General features: G+C 39.9%; 1 protein-coding gene across 1 annotated transcript in view; it reads left to right on the forward strand.

Moving 5' to 3' along the window:
- The window catches only part of HECW2 (HECT, C2 and WW domain containing E3 ubiquitin protein ligase 2), a 114,270-nt gene that overhangs the window by 17,213 nt on the left and 73,681 nt on the right, over window positions 1–23,376 (forward strand). Inside the window, exons 2-3 of the mRNA XM_005415962.2 lie at window positions 9,750–9,857; window positions 21,555–21,649. Coding sequence (XP_005416019.1) covers window positions 9,750–9,857; window positions 21,555–21,649 — 203 coding nt within the window. The remainder of the gene's footprint in view (window positions 1–9,749; window positions 9,858–21,554; window positions 21,650–23,376) is intronic.

A 23,376-nucleotide genomic window follows, 5' to 3' on the forward strand; every position in this document is an offset into this window, starting at 1 on the left:
ATACTTTGTTATATTTTCGAGTTTTTTCTGGCAAAGATTTGTGATGGGAATGTGGTCACAGATAAAAGTGCATGTCCTTTATCCTTGGAAGCTGCAATCCTCTTCTGCGTGCAGCTAAAGCAAGCTCAGCAGCTCGTGTGCTGCCAGCAAACAAGTGCTTATCTGACACCATATAAGGCTGTGGCTGAGGAGGAAAATGATGAAAAACATTCCACAATAAACTTAGACTGGCAGATTTAATATGGCATAGAAAAGGTTAGATACAGTTTTTGTTTTTCTTTCTTTTATTTTTTTTTCTTTTTTAGTTTAGCTCTGACAGCATTTAACCCCACAATAACCTTTAAATGTTAATTAGGAAAAAACATATTGTGTTTCTAGATATTCTCAACAGTCTTGTCCCAGAATAACAGGATTTTAGGATATTGGTGCATGCAGGGTTTGTTGTTGTGGAGTTTGGTTTTGGGTTTTTTGCCCTTGGACTTGCTACTGTTAAAAGCAAGAAAAACACCTTTAGGATACAGGATTGTGGGAGTGTCAGGATGTGTTTAGAGACAGGATATAACAGTGAGGAGCATATTGAGAAGGAACTATGGTTGTGAAGATGAGTTTATCTGAGTTTTAACAAGATGTGAGATGCAGTGAAGTGCTTAAAAAAATGATGCTACTGGAGAGAGACAGGCTTCTCTTTTCCTTAGTATATTGCTTGCATCTTTGCTGTCCTCATATCGTCTCATCTTTATAATGCAATAGCCTGCTAAGTGATTGTAGTACCTTAGAATATCAGCACAGTCCAACTTTGGTAGCCACTGGTGCCCTAAATCTGAATTTCCAAACTGTTCCCTGTCTGGTGGCCACTGTTTTTGGCAGTCTCCATCTTCTGCAGACATCACTTCCCCTGACCCATCAGCAGCTGAGATGATTGTGGGTTGACAGGAGAGCTGGTGCAGCTTTTGCCTCAGCTGTGTGCTGCCTCTTTCAGGAAGAGGTTGAAACACCCCCCGTGCCATATTTCCCCCCACATACAGCTAGCTGGACCTCAAGAATCAAATGGTAGGTGATTTATTAGCATTGTGCAAAGTTGTTGGGAGTCTTATGCAATATCATTCAGCCTCTAATATCCTTTGTGTCTAAGGGTGTGCAGTACCATCTGTCAGAGTTTATTCAGTGTCATTCTGTAGCTTAATTTTTGCTCTAACATTTATGCCTTTCTTGTTGTAGCCAGTCTTTAGTAGTGCAGTGCAGGAACAGCCAAGCATTGTGTCCCTGTGCCGTGCAGGATGTGGATTCCAGGGGGGCCAGGTCAGGTGGCTCATGATGCACAGGGCACTTGTGCTGTGGGTCTGGCACATGTTTGAAACCTGAACTGTAGGTGGGAATGAAGTGCACATCGTTTGTGAAGGAGGATTAGTAAGATTTTCAGGAAAGATGTTAAGCTTGAGGTCATTTCCTTCCTCTTGTTACGCTTTTGAATTTCTGCCAGTAAGATGGGTGAAAGGGCTTATTTTTATCTTTGAATGCTTTGAATTTCAATGATGCCTTTACTTTGAATACAGAGAAGTGGAATTCCACTTTATTCCTGCCATTGTACTGTCATATGTCTGAAGAAATGACTTGTAAGTTTTTTTCAGTATCTTTGTGTCTTGCATTCTAGTTAACTAATCCTTTGAGCTGCTGCTGTGCCCTGAAATACCACATTGTGTGAGGGCACATGGAGATGCTCTGATCCCCATGCTGAAGTGTTAGTTCACATAAAGAGGGAATCAAAATATAGTGGTATAATTCTTGGAAAAGAAGGAAATGACCAGTGTCAGAATACAGGCTGTGTATGAAAATGAGAGCAAGGATTTTCCCACTCTGTTAGGTTTCAATAGCAAAAAGATTTCATAATTCAGTGTTTGGATGGGGTGTATGGTATGATGTCTGTGCTCTGCCTCTGCAGCTGAAGTAGGAGTGAAGTGTTAGAGAAGTTGATGTTATTCTTGGCCATCCTGTCAGTCACAACTAGAAAAATTAATAATGGCTCTTGCATAAAGCAATAGAGTGCAATAAAAGTCAGCAACATATTAATGTCCGTAGTGAGTAACGGGGGGCACACAAGGGAATGCAAGTGGAGTCTTTCTGCTTCTTGCCCACAGCTCAGGGGCAATCAGTGGAGGTACATGAACCTTAAATTTGGTTGTGCAACAGGAAAAACTGCTGCTGTGCTGTGAGGAGCAAACATCTCTTTGTTTTCTGACCATGGGTCATGATCATAGATGATGATGATTCTTCGCGGCTAATATAGCGGGACTGTGGCACCAAAAGGCCAAAATCTGTGTCCAGGCTGGAATTCAAAGCGTTGCCCAGCACCCTCTGGCAGTGCATGATTACCTTCAGGAAGAGCTGCAGCAGCAGCTTCTCTCCTGTGTGAGGCTGTAAGAGCCTCTTGTACATTTTTCTGCCTCTTTTCTGCCCTTGCTTTTCTCAGTTGAACACTTGTGTCTTGTATTTCTGTTACTTTCCAAGTTTTTTCCAAAGTGTCCTGAAGATTAAAGAGAACTGTGATAGTAGGATCTTGTAGCTGCTTAGGGAACTTTAAAAACTGTCCAAGAATTTTGTTCTCAACTTTTTTGAGGTTGCTCTGTTGGGAGAGAGGAGAGAAGGAGAAATGTTTCCAGCCATTTGGTACGCAGCTGTGTGTTAAGATTTCTCTTATAGTTTTCCAGTTCTGGTGTTCTTTCACCTTCTGTCCTTTGGAGATACAATTCCTAGAGGTGCTCATGCAAGCACAAAGCAATACATTAGCTTTCATCTCTTCGTTAGCAAAGAATCCATCCTAATTTCTTTGACTAGAAGCGTTTTTGAAAAATCTTCAAGCTGAATAAGAACAGATACTCCTGTAAGAGGTAGAAGGGTTTTTTACTGGGGTTTTTTTGGTTTTTTTTTGGTTTTTTTTTGTTTAATCTGAGTATTACTAGGAAAACCAAGATTTGCTTTGAGAGCCTGAACCTACAGCTCCACAAGTGTGCAATTTCTTGAAATGTGTGCTGTGAAAAATTTGATCTCAGGCTACAGACCAGATTCCTTTAGGAATCCTTTTTGTTCTTGAGGTGCTGGGACTACTTTGGCATGGTTTGGGTCCTTGCCACTGGCTGAATGAGTTTTAGGTCAGCTGCAGTTGTTCCATCAGCGGACCATTGAGGAGTTGGAGCATCTGGAAGAATAGAGGCTTGTCCAAGCTCCTGCCCTGAGGTGGCATTAACCACCCTGAAAGAGGAGAGGTAGTAATGGAACTCTCTGCCACCTGCTTGTCCTCCTGCCCAGGAGTGCCCTATGCAGAGTTATCCTGGGATTGAGGCAGATCCATGGCAGCCAGACGTCATGGAGCAGTCCCCTCTTCCCTGAAATAACTGGATTTGTGGGGAAGTCATGCGGGAGAGCGAAATACTGTGTAAACAAAAGCCAGCACTTCCAGCGAGCTCCCGCTGTGCTCGTTGCTGTGGCTGCCTTGCCGTCATTTCTAGGATTTCAGGATCCTCCTGTTTACATCAGCCCTCCCGTGCTGCGGGGCTGTGGCCATGCTGAGGAATCCTCCCATGGCCAAGGCAAGGAAGGAAGTGAAGGGAGGATGGGGCTTCGGCATCCTGTACCCTTGGGAGGGGAGTGGCTGCAAATAGCAGAGCCTGAAGGACGTGATACCTTCTGTGCTTTAGCACGGGCTGCTTGAACCCAGAGGAACTTTGGATAAAGGAGAAAAGGCAGACGATGGCGTGGAACTGCTCAGAACTGCTGCAGAGCTGGAGAGCATCCTTCTAAAAGCCTTTCCTTCAAGCGACAGGAGGAAGGGAGAGGACAGACGTGCCTTGTGGAGCTGAGATTATGCAGCAGTGCTAACACAAGCCTCCAAACTTGAGCTGCATGGGCTAGGTTCAGAAGGCAACTTCTGTAGAAAGCACTGGTTGTGATTGGGAGCAAGGATGCTGTTTTCAATATCTGTCCTCTAAAATGTTACTGGCTTTTATTCTTCAGTTTGTTAGTTGGGCTCTGATGGAGGAATGCAGTTTAGGATCCACAGGCATCCTTTGTAATGGCCAGGTAAGGGTAGAAGGTACAACTAAGTGTTCATCTTTAATTTCAGCAATGGTGCTGTCTTTCATGAGAAATATTTGGTTCAACCAGGTAACCTGTGTTTACAGGCTGAGATGGCAAATTCTGAAAATCAGAGAAACAAGCTTTGGTTTAGTGGTTAATATTTGTTTATACAGTACTAACTGATACCTAGTGTATTTTAAATTGATTGACATAATGTGATTTATTATAGTGATTGCTTGCAGTAGAAACCCTTGAACCTGTTAAATTTACTTACTGACTTTCTAGGAAAGGAGTGAGGCCACAGGTGATAAATTTTATCTTCTCCTTTGGATGTGTCCTGATATGGTTTCCAAGTGCTTTTAAGCATGTTTTGGGTATAAGGAAGAAATATATTTAGTTCATTATATCAGTAAATAGTGCTATTTCTTTATTGATCACCCATGGATTTTTATTTCTAGTATTTCTAGAAATAAAATTATTAGAGGTTACCAAAGTGAAAATATTGCACCAAAGTTAGCATTGCAGACTTTCCCAGTCATTTGCCCAAAATCCACTGTACGTATTCTTTGGAATGTTCTTGTTAGTCTTATATTTTGGTGACAGTCTGTTTTACTGCTTGGAAGTGTGTGCTCACACTGAAAAGCAGAGTGCAATTGCTGGCCTTGAGATTGAGGTATTTGGAAGTAATGCAGTAAAATGCATGTCAGTTAGGTTTTTGTTTTACATTGGAAATACCATCCTAGAGATCTCCTGAGGCTGGCTCAAAATCAAGTTCAGAAATATTCTCCAATGCAGATTAACCACAAATCTGTTACTTTTAAAGACTAAGTGAAATGATGGAGTAAAATAGGTAGGGGAGGGACCCTTCTTGGTAGGATGTTTATGAGAGAAGCTGATGGCAGATCCACAGATCTCAGCCTTGGACAAACCTAGATGTAGCCTTGCTATTCTCCACCCTTCCAGCACTGCTGATCCTCACTGTAAGAGAAGACCTGCCTAGAGAAAAAAATGAGAATGATGCTTTAAAATCTTGGTACCGATACTTGTCTTAATAACTGAATGCATTGCACACACCATCTTCAGTGCCAAAAATTTATTGACATCAGCCTAAAATGTGAAAGAAGTCAGCATTCTGACAATATGAACTTAATTTAAAATTTTAAATTGAAACTGAACAATACAAACACTTCAAAAGATTTTGTGTAAAGCATCTTCCAGAAGGGGATGAAAAAATCAGAGACTGGGATGTAAATCCCATAGGAGGATAAGAGAATTATACAGAGATACAATGGTGTTACCAATGTGATTGATCTTTTCTGAGCTAAGCTGCATGGATTTTTCAAGAGCTGTGAGTTAGCCATATATGGTAGTGAAAGATGAAAATTGTTAAGTTATATATAATTAAAGTTGACAACCAGAATCTATTAACATCACCTTTGCTCTTGTATGAACATCTTTATAAATGTGTTAGAGTGAAGAGATCAGAATGCAGAATTTTGAACCTCTTAGATTGCTATAGTGACCTTTGCTTATTGCACAGGAAAAAATTTAAATCAATAATGTTTCCACACCAGGAATTTGTGACTTCTATAATGTTTTGGCATATTGAAGAATAAAAATAATTTATGTTGATGGAAGCAACCCTTATATCACAAAACCTAAGAGTACTGTTGACAGAAACTGGGACCAGATGATGAGTGCTGGTTTGCCTGCTCTGTGCACTGGGACTGGAAGGCTTGTTTCAGATAGTTAATCACTAGCAGTTCCTCTTCATCTGTTTTATGAAGGACAGATTGTTTATCTGTTTGTTGCTTTAATCTATGCAAGATAACTCTGTGAGGTGATGGGTTTCAGGTAGTTTATCCTTTTTTCCTAAGACACAAATAATGAAAGATGTAAGACACAAAGAACAAAATGTGAACTCCTCAAAAGCCTCCTGACCCCTGATATCAGCCACTGGCTTAGCACGGCTTCCAACACTCCATAGCATCCTTGTGCAAAACAGGGAGTAGCAGATGATAAAACATGGTTGTGCAGCCAGACAGGCTGCAGAAATGGGCAAACAGAAGTAACCCCTGACATTGGGATGGGCTGGGGGCCGACTGTCTGCGCATCAGTTTTGCAGAAGAAGATCTGGAGGTCCTGGAGGACAAGTTGAGGAAGAGCCAACAGTGTGCCAGTGCAGCTTTTCTTAATGCTAGGTTTGGCTGATTGTTTAGTAGTTAAATAAAGAAAACACTATTACTCAGAATGTTTTTGCTTTACAGTGATTTCCAGGAGCATTACTCAGAGTGAAATTCCACACAGTGATACATTTATTATTACCCACTTTTTGTTGTAAAACATTATCTCATATACTCTGATCTGTACAGGGGTTGCAGCTCTGAGAAGTTCTCTTCTGTAGTATTTTTTGTCTAAGAATTACTGAATATAGAGAGAAAGTGTGCATCTTGCATTGTTTTATTTCTTTCAGAAGTGTAGCCTCACTGGACAAGATACTGATGCAGTAAGACAGTATTTTGTTGCATATTTTATGTTCTGGGAAGGGATATTTATATCTACTCTTTGGCCCAGATTCTGGAACAGCCGCCAGTTTCACAAACAGCCACAATTATGTGCTAAAAGGAGAATAGAACTGCTTAGAATTGAAGTTCCCTATGGAAAAAAAAAATTATATATATATATATATATATGGACAGAGAGACTGTGTATGCATGTATGTTTGGGAGAAGAGAAAAAATGAGGGAGCGATAATTCTGATGTTACTCTTTGTGGTCTTAAATGCTTCCTTTTTTTTGTCAATATTTTCATGATTATTGTGTACTTTGGTGTTTTCATGCCATGCATTTTTTTTCTTCAGTTTTTCTTTTTAAAATCCATGAACTGATGTTTGAAGTTATTTTTTCATATGCATTAGTAATGTTATTTTTCCCCTATGTGAATAGCATCATAAAAGTAGAAAAAATCCATCTGTTTCAGAAGAAAGTCAAAGCTGACCAAAATAAATTCTGTAACTTGAGTCAATTGCTGACAGGCAATGGTCTGTTAGCATTTTCCATCCCTCTGTCTCCACCACCTTCTGTTACAGTGGCAGCATGCCTGTGGGCAGAGTATCAATGATTTAGTCTTCATTGCTGCAAAGGAGTCGGTTCCTTCATGAAAGGGCTGAATATCCAGGCACTTCTGTAAATGTGGGATTTTATTAAATAAAGTGAAAGAAAGCACTCTGCATTCTTGTAACTACCAGCTGGGAATTTGAGACGCAGTTCATGGAGGACCTTTTCTGAAGCTTACTAATATCCCTGTAAAAATTGCCATTGACTGCTTTGTGACTGGTTTAAAAAGCAAATAACAGTTGCTTGTGCCTTATTGTTGGAAATCTCACCAATAAAGGTCTATTCCATTGCTTCAGGCTTTGTTAATTTGTTGAACAAGATAAGAATAAAAAAACTTATGGTTATAATATACCAAATATCTGTCCTTCTTCTTAGACTCATGAACAGACTCTTCTCCAGTTGATTAAATACAGACATTCAGAACTAGAGCATGTTAGATGAGATGTTTATTGTCAGGAATGTGTCTTCATGAAATGAGAATGCTGAATAGCTCAAAACTCCGTGTTTCAGGTAACTGGAATTTTTAAAGAATCTGCTCACTTTTGGGAGTGCTGTTTTAGATAACCAGGTTTATATGGTGGACGAGAACAGTCACTAGCGTAAGTGTTGCTGGAAGTTAAGCTGTATCTCATGGCTTCTCAGTGTTCTGTCTGGAAAAAATAGGGGATCTTGGGATAGGAAGGCCCTTTTTACAATTAAAAAAGTAAATAAATTCATCAGAAGTTTATTCTTTTGATCAGTGTGTCATTGCAAACCAGACAGAGATTTTTTTATAAGGCCTGTGAGGTGATTTACAGGCTGTACATTCAGTGCTCTACTTTATACAGCTTTGGAAAAAAACCCCAACAAAACATGGGTGAGATGCAGCTTTGTTTACTCTGAAAGTTTTTTACATTAATGAAGAATAAATACATGCAGTTTAGGATTTTACTGCCTGTGTGCCTGACTTTCTGATGCATTCAGTTTGTGTCCTATCATGTTGATTCTGCGCGAGAAGTTAAGCCTGAGGGCATTACAAGCTTGAGGATCACAAGTGTTGGGAGAACCCTCCTGTCCCTTCTCCTTGTCATTGAGATAATTGTGAAATTCTCCTGGACTTGTCATGATTTTGAGGTGTTGAGACATCAGCTTTCTAAAAATTATCAAAGTTATCCATGGCTGGAGGCTTAAAAATGTCAGTAGCTTGCCATGACCCCTTCTTGATTCTCCAGGGCTCTTCTAAGTTTTGGGCAGTGTGTAAGTTCTTTTGAGCAGCCACAGAAGTCCAGTGTGTGGTCGTGTTCTGTGTGTTGGTTTTGTGGGATGAGATGTACAGACTGCACTCATGATAATTCATGTACACTGAGATGAGCCATCAGAATGAAAGGGAGGAAGAGAAGCTTTAGTGTGAGTGCATATTTTTAAGATAAATGTAAGAAAGCTGCATTGTTTATTATTCTTTCATGAATTGATATCTAAAATGTAGGTGACAATTCTGTAATCTTATGTGAGATTACAGTTCCTACCCAAGTACAAAGGAAACTGCTTGAATGGATATGAGCTTCATGAACGAAGCCACAAGTAGACTAGATTCTTAATGAAGTCTTTTTAAATTTGTAGAATGCACTAAAATGTATAAAATAAAATAATTTTTTTAAAAAGTAAGATTAAAGAATATGCAATATGCATATTAAAGAATATGCAATACCACTGGAAAGAATTAGGATGTTGTATTTGACATCATAGATGTAGTTCTTGTCTAGTCTAGTTAAGAAACAGCTGCTGAAATGCAGTGGTAAAATGTCATAATACACACTCCAAAGAACTTCCTGTACAAAAGAGTTAAGTTGGATTTATGTCAGCTTTGTCCATGTCATCAGAACTAACCTTTTTGCCCTTTCAAACAGCTTCTTCCCCTGCTTTTCTTTCATTCATTTCGTGTTCTTGGTGTCTGAATACAGGCTGGAAAATAAAACGGCCCTAAGACTTGTTTGTTAGGACAGAAATCTTAATTTGAAGTGGGGTAAAACTGATATTGCTAAGCTGCTCTGCAGATACTATTTGCTCTGAATGTTTTCTCTGAAAGTATTTTGCTGAATCTCTCCTTTCTAGCTCTGGCTTACTGGCAGTTCTGCGCTTTGGGCCTCTAACTGGATACCCCTAGTTACAATTCTGCATTTCCCAGCTAGGGAATGAATGCTAGATTTTCACATCACAGAGCAGGACTGGTGTATAACATGGTGTGGTAACTCTGGGATGCAGTTTCAATCAGCTATACACTTCCAATAGCCTCTCTGTTGGATTAGGGAAGTTTTGGAATTTAATACTGTACCTTGGCAGGTCACCTTTTACAGGAAGCCATATATTTACCTTGGCTGTGTGTCTGTCTGCTAACTCTGCATAAACTGATCCATGAAGTGTACAAGAGAAGCTATTTATCTTTTGCCAGTTAATTTGATTTCTTTATTTTTTAAATTTAATACAAGTAATTTTTTGTATTTGGGCCTCTTGGGACAGAAAGCCAAGAAAACTTCTATTTTAAATACTGCTTGCTGAAATTATTTTTTGTCTTCCCTCCTTCAGATGAGAACTCTCCAGCCAATTTCTGGGATTCCAAGAATCGGGGAGTGACTGGCACACAAAAAGGACAAATTGTGTGGCGAATTGAACCTGGCCCCTACTTTATGGAATGTGAGTACCTATTTATGCAGTGCATATTCCAAGGCAGGTCAACAGGGTGGCATTTGATATCCATTTCATCAGTCCCTCTGATGAAGCAGGGGAATTGATTGTATTGCTCTCAGGGGGGAGCATTTTCCAGCGCGTTTGCTGGACACAATAAAAACGGAGTTGGGCTTAGAGGTACATTTGTATTTTAGTGATGTTCTTAGCACATTTCACTTTAAGGGAGGAAGGAGTTGCCTTGTGTGGTGTGATGTAGTATATACACATTGAAAGATGAAGTCCCTTCCCACAGGAAGTTCCAAATTTCAACTGGCCAAATATTAATAGTAAGTGTGTGTGAAGGAAAAGGTAGTAAGCTAGTAGTGCTTGCTGATGTTTGTTAGTGGGATGGTTGGATTTGACTCTAGGAAGTGCCAATGTCCTGTTCAGTTGCATCAGAATTTCTCAGCTGAAGATTTGTTGAGCTGGAAAATCTGCTGGGCAGTTTGGAAATACTGAGTTTTTATGTGACTGAAATAAAAAGCCTTCAGTTGAACTGTGTTGGTAGTCAAGCTTCAAATTGAAGAGCTACACCACTCCCTCAGATGAGCAGGATTTATAGGAAGCTGAGCTACTCTGCTGTGGGCTGGGTTTTTTTCTTTGTTGGTTTTTTTTTGCATTTTGATGGAGCTATGCTATCCTACCATATGAAGCATATGATCCTAAAGAAACTGAGGTTCTAATCGTAGGATGTTGTATCAGAGCTTGCTGGAAACTTTGATGTGCCAAGCATCAAAGTGGCAATCAGTCCCAGAAGAGCTCTGAGTTGCTCTACCACCTGTTTAGCCTCACAGTAATGAATCCTCTTTCATAAGTTGAAAAAAATATAAAAATACTCCCACTCCTTACTTCACTGCAGTGAAGTAAAACACTGCAGTGCTGCTTACTGTAGGTCTTGGCAGAAATTTTTATTCTAATTAACTGATAGAACAGTAATACATGTATTTTAAGAGGTGTTGTATACCCTCTACTAAAAATAAATATTAAAGCTTCCTATTTCTAGAACTCATCATTGAATCTTGCCAAGTTGCCCTATGTGTTACACAGCATACTTCTCAAAAAAAAAAAAAAGGGCCCGAATAGGATAAAATTGAATTCCATTTTAGGAGTTCATTACATTACAATGATTGAACTGAATACAATGCTCAAGAAAATAATAAAGATAATTAACTTCCCTGGTACCAAAGACACTGGTATATTAAAGCTGATTAAAATGTCTGTTGGTAGAGTTCATTGCCTCATCTTTCTTGTACAGGAACTCCATCAGTGTTGTTGCCAATATGGGCAGTTTGACTTCAGGGATGTTTGTATCTTTTAGCTGGTTATGTGTTGCTCCATAGTGTATTGAGGTGAGGCTCTTGAATAATATTTCCAGTTCATGTGAGTAACCCAAACTAATGCTTCAAGTCCTACTAGTTTGGACTTAAAATCAACTGCAGCTGACTTTGCAATTTGCAACTAACTGCACATCACATCAGCTGAAAGGAAGTGCAGGATGTGTGTTCTTCAGTCATGGTCAGCTTCACTAACAAACAGCTCTGCTGCCATACAATGAACCAGAGACAAGCAATTGTGCAGCAGCTGAGAACTGTAAAAGGGAGTGTTTATGAGCATATGTTGCTATAGCACATGGTATGGTAGATAAATATGTCATCAGTGACACTGGTGTTTCTAGTGAGAGGTCAAAACTGCACTGAAACACTTCACCGAATTTCTGATTCCACTTTTTAAACCAGAGGTCTCTGCAGATCTATGACCATGTTTGCTCAGCGAGGCTTTTCCTTTTAACTTATAGGTGGTGAAGCAACACTGATGCAACTACAGGCAGCTGCTCTTTTCCATTTCTTTTCTATTCCTCAGCTCAGTAAATCACAGCAGGGGCAAATGCAGCAGGTGGCTGCGCCCTCCAGGTACAACTGCACTGTCACTGCGCCAGGCTGGGTATGGGAAGAGCTGTGCTGTGGGGTTCTTACCACGCCCTGCAGACCTGGCAATGCCCAGCCTGTGCCAAACTTAGCTCCCCTGTTAACCTCCTTCTTCTGTTGTGGTGCAGATATGATTTTATCTCTGTCTAGCACTGCACGTGATGCAGCTGTCATAGCAAGAGGGAGAGACAAATGAGGAGTCTAACATTTTCAGTAAACAAGTGCCAGATTATTAAATTTAAGGTATTTCTGATGCTTTAATCCACCATTGTTTTCCACATTTGGGAAAGAGCTCTCCAGTTGTATACTTCTTATGTTTAGAAATATATTTGCTGACAGGTAGAATATATGAGATACAGGTCATGGTACATGGGGTTTATCATATTTGCTCCTCACAGTAATGACATTCAGCAGACTGTTAGCAGTATCCCTGAATGTTTGTAGCAGCAGATCCATAAAGGGGGCAATGTCTGGGGGACCAGCATGAACAAAATGTGTAAATGGATCAGTCTAAACTCAATTGGAGACTAGCCACAGGATAGGAATACTCATTGTATCCAGTCTGCTCTCAGCTGAGACCAGTATTTGACCTGCTCAAGTGTGATTTTTTTGGAAGGTTTTAAGGACAAAGATGTTGTGGATGCTGTGGGTAACTTGTTCTAGTGCTGCAGTATTGTTCCAGCTAAAAAGATTTCTGTGACATCCAATAAGAATGGCTATAGCTTAAACTTGGGGCCATTGCCACTTTTAAAATATCTGATAGAACTGGAAAGAGTAGAGATAGTAACATTTGTCCTGCCTTTAACTCCTCTTCACCAGACTAAACAGGGCCAGCTCCTTTAGCCTCTTCTCATATGTCACTTTTTATCCACCCTAACCATCTTTGTAGCCCTCTGCTCTTCACTCTCCATTTTCTCCATGCTCTTGAACCTAGGGACCCAAAACTAGACACAGTATTCCTCACCTGTACCAAGTAGAGGGGAACAGTATTTAATTGCCACATATATACTGTGATACCTCCATGACTGCAGGTTCCTGCTCTGTACTGTGATACCTCCATGACTGCAGGTTCCTGCTCTGTACTGTGATACCTCCATGATTGCAGGTTCCCTGCTCTATACTGTGATACCTCCATGACTGCAGGTTCCCTGCTCTATACTGTGATACCTCCATGACTGCAGGTTCCCTGCTCTATACTGTGATACCTACATGATTGCAGGTTCCTGCTCTACCTGTACTCAAGGAGAGGAAGGGAATGTTTTCTGCAAGCCTGAGAAACACTGAACCTGCTCTGGCAATGAGAACTGACGATGCTCATTAACAGAGTTATGCTAAGTAACTACAATAATCCTTTAGGATTTACACTCAAAAGTAGCCTAAAGTTGTCATGTTTTTTTTGGGAAGAAAGGGAATGCAAGTCACTAATGTTGGATAATGAGTTGTGTTCAGTCAGCATGCACTTAAACCAAAGACTCTGGATGTGGGTTTTCCCTGGCAGTGTCACAGCCTAGGGACATTATGTATCTGTTCACCAGTAATATCTCTGGAGGGTGAAGTACAGAGAATTATAGCATTACTAACCAGCCATATGCAAACAAATCTCATGCAGAAGGAGTATTTCCATTTTAATTGCATTAATGTTAGTCAGTGGGAGTCAGCTGGGTTAGGCCTTGGACTCCTTCTGCAAAAAGATTTGTACCTTTTAAGAAAAACATTTTATGCCTCAATTTCGGAATCTGTTTTTCCATGAGCGTAATTATAAACTTATTTATAGTTTCACCAAGGTCTCTCAAATTTATGCTTCTGTTTAAAGGTAGACTTGGATAAACATTTTTCTGAATTTCACATTACTGTGTGTCTGTAGTCTTGTAACTCAGTGTTAAGATCACTTAATTTATTCCTCTTAAAAATTCCTCCCTGGGGATTCGATATCTCCTATTTTTCCAAGAAAGTAATATGTAAAGACATAGTTTGCCATCTGCTCTATTCAGATCAAGCAACTTGCAGAAAGGAGGGGAGAGTTTCCTCTTCGTACTGAAAATAGACGTTAATTCCCCTCAAAGCATCCAAAATTAGCAAAACAAGGATGATCAAAGAAAACTCTATTTGCCTCGGACAAAAATCAACACAAAAATTCTGTAGGCTCTGCTCTGGAAGGGAGACTTAAAGGAATCAACAGTGAAATGAAGAGAAATGAACTTAATGTATTCCAGAAAAACAAGCAGCCTCTGAGGGGAGTGGCTGAGGAAGGGGAGGGAGGAAATATTATGCAGAGGAGAAGGAAAATATTTGCAAAATACCAAGTCCACCTCACTATCACAAAACAGCCAGTGTCCTTAAGATGTCACCTTGAGACAGTGTGAGTGGCTCTGAACTGCAGAGCCAGCCAGTACAGAGGCAGGTGTTCCTCTTGCTTTTCCCTGGGGAAGGTAGCAAAAGTGCTTTGTAGGCATGAAAGGGAACTCAGTCATTTTAGACATTCAAGAAGGTGAGTTTGAGGATCAATATGCCTGATATGCTGTTTCCTCACGTAGCAGAGGTGGCTTTCAAACATCCTGCTCTGAGACTTGCTAAAATGTGAGTGAAGGAAAACAATGACTCACTCACTGGATGGCTCTGTCAGGTTTTTTTTGGTGTGTAAACTACAGAAGGATTGCTAAACCCAGCTCTACAATTTTCACCCTCCTGTAAAAGGAAGCAAGTTCAAGGACAATTATCCTAAACAGGTAGCAGTAGTGGGAAAGTGCAACACAGCTTAATGCTTTTGCATTTAGTATGGTCATCTGGTATTTAGGATGGCATCAGGTCGTTCAGGTTTCTAAGTACATTGGGCCTTTATTCTCTGGTGCAAGAGGGGTTTCAGTTGCCCCAGAAATTATTTCAGATGGCAAGTATTTCTCTGGGTATAGCAGTCTGTGAGCTTTGGATGGAAGCACAATACCCTTTAGGGCATTGTGCTGGAAACAGAGTGGATAGTGATGGTATTCCATATGGAGAACAGAAGTGACAGAAAGATGGAGTGAAATGATCCATAGGAAGGCTGGTGATAGAAAAAACACGTGAGAAGCCTGAGATTTATTTGGGATAGCTGCTATCAGCTTCTGCTCATTCATAATCTGCAGCTTCCAAGTCAGGTTTCTGCAGTACAGAGAAGGACAGGTCATGATGGAGATGCCACGGCAGGGAGATCAGCACAGGACAGTCACTGCCATGCAGCAGGTAACTGGTGCTTGTGCACTTCCATATGCAGTGTGCCCAGAAGTGAAAAGCTGTACATGTTCCAGAAGGTAAAGCAGGGGGGTGGTTACAATTCAACACTGTGGATGGGCATGTGCTCACTCTTGATTCTCTGCCATGGTCCTGCCTGGTTTATTAGCATGGGCTTAGGCTGAGAGCCTGCTTTGAGATTGTATTGGCCTTGTATTTATAAGTTGTAGTTTTGGTCCCATGAGTGTTAATTACAGTGTCCACAAGAAGCATCTTCACCTACTTTACCTACCTTTGTTGTTATTTATACCATTTGATGTCATAGTCATTACTGTCAGTAGAATAGAAATACATTGATTTGCATATATTTTCTTTAGCAGTGCTATGGCTTTATGCTGTGAGCAGTAATCCATAGTGGCAGCTGTTGGGATTCATCCAGAGACTGCCAGTCTTGTCACATCAATAATTTCCAAATCCCCCCTGGGATGTTTGTGGTTAAATTACTTCTGGTGCCACACTGCGATACTTGGATGCAGTGACTGCACAGATGCAGTGTGTTTTGAACTAAAATCTCATTTGTGGCATGGAATCACAGAATAGTTGGAGTTGGAAGGGACCTTTAAAGGTCTCTAGTCCAGCCCCCCTGCAATGAGCAGGGGCATCTTTGATAGGTCAGGTTGCTCAGATCCCTATCCAACCTGATCTTGAGTGCTTCCAGGGACTGGGCACCTACCACCTCTCTGGGCAACCTATGCCAGCATTTCAGCACTCTCACTGTATAAAGTTTCATCCTTATGTCTAGTCTGAATCTACCCTATTTTAGTTTAAAAACATTATCTACTGTCCCTGGTAAAAAATCTGTCCCCATCTTTCTGATAAGCTACCTTCAAGTACTGAAAGCTGCAGTGAGTTCTCCTCAGAGCTTTTTCTTCTCCAGGCTGAGCAAACCCAACTCTCTCAGACTGTCTTCACAGGAGAGGTTCTCCATTCCTCCAATCTCTTGGTGGCCTCCTGTGGAATCACTCCTTCAGGTCCCTGTCCCTCCTGTGCTGGCCCCAGAGCTGATGCAGGGTTCCTGGTGGGATCTCAGAGCAGAGGGGCAGAATCCCCTGCCTTGCCCTGCTGCCCACGGGGCTCTGGATGCAGCCCAGGGCACGTTTGGCTTTCTGGGCTGGGAGTGCCCATGGCTGGGTCATGGCCAGCCTGCCCTCCACCAGCTGCCCCCAAGCCCTTCTCAGCAGGGCAGCTCTCGGTCTGTTCATCCCCCATGGGTGAGAACATGAGTAATATATTCAGAAGACATGGTAATATATGTGTTTGCATTACACTGGTACCATGTTAAAAGTGAGGTTTCATGTGGAATTCTTGGTATTCAGTTCCTATTTCCATGAAATTAAAACTTTTGCAAAAATTGTGTATTAGGACTGAAATGCCTTACTTTGCAGCTAGCAGAGCAGACTCCCAACTCTCTCTTTTGTTAAAAGCTGATAGATATCTAAGGAAAAAAATACCAGTTTAATAATTGAACTTCATATACTTTTAGCTTTTTAAGGGCTCCTTGTAACTAGAGGTATGAAGAGAGTTTATTTTTTGTAATGGTTTTGGCCATAATGGTCAATGTTAATGAATGTTCTATGAATGTAGTTCATTACTTGTATCCAATAGTTATATTTTTACCATTGAAAATTTTACCAGTTAAATTCTGTAAAGGTCATGGTTTTCTCACATGGAATTGTTCTGAGCCTGGAACATTCATCTGTGCAGTGCCCTGCAACCAGTGCCCTTTCAGTGGTCTGTCTGGGGACTCATGGTTATTGTCCCTAGTCTATTTATAGACACATTCACTGAGTTAGAAACACTTCTATTATTCTTCTGCTGGTTTTTTATGTTGTCTCTTAACAGCTATTTTTGAGTATCAAAAATAACTGAAACAGGATCAAGTCTTGTATTTTTTACATTTGTGGCAGGCTTTGTTGACTTCCTTAGGCACATAATACCCCAGTGTTTTGTTTTAAAGGTTAGACTGTAATTAAATACTGTGCCAAACTGGAGCATAATAGTCAGTGCTCATTACTATTATTAAATAAGAATCTCTGATGACAGCAAAGTGAGTGGGGCTGGTAGGGATAGGGATGCTCTGTTACCTGAACAAGCATTTGTCCACATTCCCTTTGAAGCAGGTTAGATGGAAAGACCAGTGGGACATAAGCATTTTCTGTTATTGATCCTGCTTTAGCTAAAAAGGTTTCTGTAAGTCACTTCGTAGGTGGTCTGCCTAATGTTCCTGTAAAATAAAGTCTGTGATACACCTGCTGAGAGGGATGACAAGTACCTGAGAGCTGCCAGCTTTGGCCCTTGAATTCTGCTGCTGTGTTAGCTGTCCAGTAGGAAGTAATCAAAAATGCACACGGTGAAAGTGATGCAGAGAAGAGAATGCCAAATGTCCAAACAGAAATGTTGAGTTCACTGAACTGTCACACTACAGAAAAGTTCAACAGGCAGGACATGCATAGCACTGCTAAATTTCTGCAGTTGTCTATCAGGTTCAGATGAGAAAAAATAGGATTTAAATCTGTTGCTTTTTCATGGATTGCATCTCCCTTTATAGCTTTGTAAAGCATGAATGTGAGTGACTTCATTTGTTCTAGTTTTCTTAAATAAGTTTTGCAGAACATGCTCTCATACTTTTCCAATGAGTTACTGTGCTGTCAGCTTTTTCCTCAGTGACTGTTGGAGGACATATGTTTCTGTCTGCAGAGAGCCATGGATTCAGCCCAAGTACCTTCTGGGCACTCAGCTGCAGTGGCCAGGAAGTTTCAGCTGCTGTGCAGGTTCCATACAGTGAACCAGGAGCACTGTTTTGGTCTGGAAACTGTTGTAACCCAGCTTGGATTTGACTTCTTTTTGGAGATGTGTCTGCTTATCCCTTCTCAGTGGAGATGACTGCACCTCTAATATAGGTGTTTTGTTTGACTGGAGCAAGCTGTTCTCACAGCAAACACACTTGCTTTCCTGCATTATCTGTCTCCTGGAAAGAATGCATTCTCCAAGGATTATATTCATGTATTTATGTATTCTTAGTATCTTTCTTTAATAAAGCATTCTTTAATAAAGCATTCTTTTGATGAGCAAAGGTAAAGTATTAAAGGCAGTAAAAAAGTAGTTAGTGAGGAACTTTGGGGAATTATTGATGTTTTAAACCCAAGCTGTTATTTAGTGTAAGCTGATCCCTTTATTATTGAAGAGGCAAAAGTATATGGTCCATAGAGGTAATAGCACTATAATTTCATGCAGGTGTTCTTTTGAAATTCAAATGTCAATGTTTGAGTCCCAGAAACCTTTACTGATTCCAGCATTTTTGTGTAATGGAGCTATAAGACTATGGTTATGACATAGTAACAGCTATTAGCTTTAAAAGAAGGGGAATATGGTTTCACAGAGTTTTCTGATTAATTAACATATATATCACTATTTACATGGCCATGTGATAGCTTTGAAAGAATCATAAATCCCCCCAATTTAATTTTTGGCTTATTTTTAATTAAAGAAGGAATTTATTGTGATCTGTATGTCTGCAGGAATGTCAATTATAAGAGGACACGTGTAGTATCAAAAGTACATTAATTTTTCCCGTGAATGAAAATTCTTTTATGTTCTGAAACATCTTATTTTCTTTAATGATACAGCAAATGGTCCTGTGGTCAGGTACCAATGTATCTGCTTTGCTGGGTTTACTGCTCTTAGTGTTTTCATTAGGGATCCCATGCAAAGCAATCTCATTAAGCTGTTGAGGAAGCATTAGTAGGAAAGAAAAAGGGGAAGTGCCAGTTTCCCCCTGAAGGCAACACATAAAAGCAAGGTGGCAGGAGAAATGAAAGAAACTGGGAAAACTGTGTAGGTATCACATGCTAAAGTGCATTTAGAGTATGGAATAGTTCAGAGGAAACCTGTGTGTTTTATATGGTATTGAAGTCATTTCTCAAAATACTGAAGTCTTGTTTGCAGATAATTGAACTTACTGCTGCTGAAGAAATCTGTGTGTTTATGGGGCCTTAGAACATGTCTCAGCACACCAGCTGTAACTTTCAGAACAGCCACAGATACTTGTTTTCAATAGATCTAGAGGTCAGGAATCCATCAGTCATCAAGAAAAACCTCTTCTAATCAAGATTTTTTTTCTGATAGCACCACACAAGACATGTCAAAAAGCTACATCCTCAGCTGCTTTGAACTTACAGGGTTCCTCTGAGATTTCTTCTTCTGTTTACATTAACTGCAGTTTCCTAGCGTTATTAGCTAAGAAAAAAAAAACATTTTGGTGTCTCTTACCCTATGAAGTGTTTGTATTGTTGCTGTGTATAAGATGCAGTCTTGCAAATCCATGCTCATTTTGTCAACATCTGGGTGCCTGTGTAGTGGATAGCCCCTTTCTCAGTTTTGTGCTGAATTTCAAGAACAGCTTCTCTTGTATTAATCCCACTGACACAGTGCTAACAGCTGATCTTACATTTCTCTAAATGCATGTGTGAATGCAGTGCTGTATAAAGCCCAAACTGAATCAGTGCTGCTTCTGCTGGCAAGTGGGAGAAGAAGTCTCATTGTCATGTTTTCAAGTGCTCTGCTTTTTCTAATAATTTCTAGCAATAAGTCCTGAAGTTTGGTGTTTTGTTCCGTAGATTGTATTTTTTTAAAATTTAGTGTACCTGAAAGGGAATGTCAGATCCATTTCTTGAATCAAGCATTTTTCTATCACCAGCCATATACAGGTATTGAAAAGTACTGTATGCTGATAGAAGTCATTGAGAGAAAGAAATATGAGGATGCAAAACTTGTAGTATTGCATTTCAGCCTTTAGATTAATGTACCTGTCAGTGTAGTGAGAGTATTTGTCCCCCATCACATTATGGATTGTCTGTGGATAGAACCAGCAGCTGGTAACCTTTCTATTGCTAGATTCTGTTTGAAAGTGACGAATTGACAGAAGATAGTCACAGCAGACTGGATAAACAGTAGCTCCAGAAACTCTCTGAAAATTAAGCTTAGGTTGCAATAAAAGTAACCAATATAGATGGAAATTGGAAGTTGGAAGTTTTGGTTGGAATAGTACACTGTCTTAACCATGCTCTCATGTAGCCATAATATGTTCTCAGTGTGAAGAAGAGATGCTCAAACTTGAGTTCTTGTTACTTAGTATGTGCATTTTACAATGTGGAGAGTCCAGTACTTGGTGTAAATCCTCCCAAATTTTGCAAGTGCTGAACCTCTGATTTTATGTGAGCCAGAAATTCTTGTGAGTCCTGGGTGTAAGCATTGTTGGTAGGTAAGCAGATTTGCTCAGTTCAGGAGGAAACTAACCCATAGTCCTGCCTGATGAGTTTTAAGTCTCATAAACCTTTGTAGGTGATTAGAAATCCTGTCTGCATTTTGAATTTTGCTGTAAAGCTTGTGGTAAATAGAGCATGCTTTGTCTGTGTGTGTGAACTCATCTGTGAGGAGGAGGAAGTGGGCTCAGCAGCTTCTCCACCTCCTGATTCCCTGGAGGCACTGTCAGCCAGACACTTTCCTTTGAAGGGTTGTTCTGAGGTGTCTCCTCTTTGTTCTGGGAGGAAGATAGTAAATAAATGTTGATATGTAACTGCAGCAAATTTAAAAATAAATAATCCTTTTTGGCTGAGCAGGCTTGCAGGGTGGGTTTCTGAGTAGGGATAAGTGGGTACCTCAACCCTCAAGGAATCAGACCATATATGTGTCAAAATCTTACCCCAAACTCTGGAGTTTTGTACTTCAGGACTACTGACATATTGTTAAGCCAAGCAGAGGAATTGAACTGCCAAGACTTTCATACACATCCTGTGTCTGAGCTGGCTGCTGTAATTCCTGCCTGCCTTTGGCCATTGCCGTCTGCCTGTGGCCATCTCTGTGCCCAGAGGTAAAACCCTCACCAGCCTTACACAGAAGAGTTATCCCAATGGAGAAGGAAAACAGACATTGTTCCAGATAGGGAAAATCCCAGAGGATCAAGGGCAGCCATAATTATAGTTGTTCTGCTTGGTTGGAAGAATGCAGAGGAACTACAGGGGAGGTCAGGCTTCAGTTAAACATAATACTCTTTTGTTTGCAGCAAATGCAGTTTAGCAAACAAAACTTTAATCAGTGGCACCAGAAACATGGTTCAACGTTTACCTTTCCTGTGTTCTGATATAAAAAGTGATTCCAGCTTCCTTCAGATATGTGTCACGTTCTTCCAAAGTCCTACAAAATCATCCTAGTGGCAAATGTCTCATATGCCTTTTTCAGGGCTGATGATATAGTAGCAGAAATACAAGTTGCAGAATTAGGTAAGTTATAATTTTTGTCTGTTAAGTAACAGAATGACCCAACACACAACAAGGATATAACCAGCAGCTCTATTTTTAATTTCCTGTTAGAGTATTTCTGAAGATAGGTCGCTGAATGCTGGACCCTTTTGTTGTGTCTCTTTTGCCTAGGGTCAGTCATGAAGTGTTTAATGTGGTTTTTATTTTCTTTCCAGCTGAAATAAAAATCTGTTTTAAATACTACCATGGTGTTAGTGGAGCCCTCAGAGCTACTACTCCATGTATCACTGTGAAAAACCCTGCTGTGATGGTGAGTTTGGCCTCTTTGTTCATTGTATTTGCAGATGATTTATTGATAGGTTTTATAAAATGATAGTACTAATGGCAGTATTAATTGTCAGACGAACTTATCAATGTCTCCTATATTTACTATTGACAGCAATTATTTAAAAGAAAAAAAGTGCTGCCTTACAAAACTATAAAAACTGGAAAGTGATTTTCATGGTTTTGTATTGCTCATAATAAAATAACAGTAAAAAGTCACTGGGCTTAACTGAATTCTTTTATGCTAAAAATTAGACTCTGCTTGCATTCAGTTTTTTGCTACTTACAGCTTTCTGTAATTTAACACCATAATAGAAATTTTTCCCACTGATTATATAACTGAAACCATGTCCAGAGTCTCCATGTCTTCTTATTTCTTAAATATTTCCTAATATTCAGTATGAAACTGTTGCAGAGATGGCAATTGTTAGTATGAATTAAACTGGACAAAACTCTGCTCTTGCAAAAATTACTGAACTCTTTGAGTGTTCATATACCATTGAAATTTAGTAATTCCATGATGATCAGGAAGTATTGTCTTAATGCATTTGTGTTATGAGATTTGTTTAAGTTTTAGAGGAGTTTTTTTAGTTGTTTACGTAGCAGTGGAATAGTTGTTAAGCAGTGGCAGAAAAGTCTTCCAAACTTGAACCATGATGCTTTTGCTGCAAGTAATTTATCTAACAAGTTAGTTCTTCAGCTAAGCTGCAGCACGTTTCACAGTGCATTTCATTTGTTGATGTTAGCTGCCAAATATTTAAGATCACAACTGTCAGGGTGGTGTCCTGACAATTGCAGTGTTGAGGATGCAGTAAAGCAGAAATTACTCAGACTGCATAGCATTTATTCAGAACTTGTGCATTTGCAGGGTTGTGTATTATATACACAACATGCTATGGTTATCTGACACTAAATGTGCTATACTAGATTTTGTATCTCAATATCCAAATATGTGTGGGTTTTCTCTTAGAATTACAAACCTAGGTGGTAGCATCATTTAATTGTCAGATCTCACTGTGAGTAACAGTTTCACAGATGCATACAGACTCGATACTTTACTGGAGAAAATGTGTCATAGTTAATGAGCCTTCCAGCTACTGTCTTTATTCAATTTATAAACTAAAGACAAGTAGTCTGATTTTGAGCAAGAGGAAAAAATGCATCTCACAATAACCCTTATAATGGGCTGAGTGCTGCACTACATCATTACTGAGAAGCAGAGTGATTATACTGAGTGGAAAAACCACTTGAACTTTTGTATTTTCTTGACCATATCATGTTATCTACCAGTAGTTTTGAGATTCATTGAACAAAAGGTCTTCTGAACTTCTGTCATCTAAGTATGCATTTAATGACTTGGTAGTTACCTGGAGGGCTGTCTTTGAGAGTTATGGTAATTCTTGAAGGCTTATACCAGCTTTTGCTGTTTAAATTTCTTTCCTTTGAAGGGTAATGCAGGGTCCTGGCTATTGTACAGAATTCACACACCTGCCAGAAGGGGTAATTTTATATAAACATTTTTGTTTTTGTTAACAGTGCAGACTTCCAGAAATAGACAGCTGTTAGATTTCCTGATGAGAATGTTCTATGACAGTTCAGATGATACTTCCTAAAAATGTCATATTGGGTTAGTTATGTGTAAGTAAACCTGTTGTTAAACATTAAAACTTCACTGCATTTCCATGGTTTTGGTGTTGAGCTTAAGCACTGTGC

This window comes from Geospiza fortis, unplaced genomic scaffold (genome assembly GCF_000277835.1).
Source record: "Geospiza fortis unplaced genomic scaffold, GeoFor_1.0 scaffold112, whole genome shotgun sequence".
Taxonomy (NCBI): Eukaryota; Metazoa; Chordata; class Aves; order Passeriformes; family Thraupidae; genus Geospiza; species Geospiza fortis.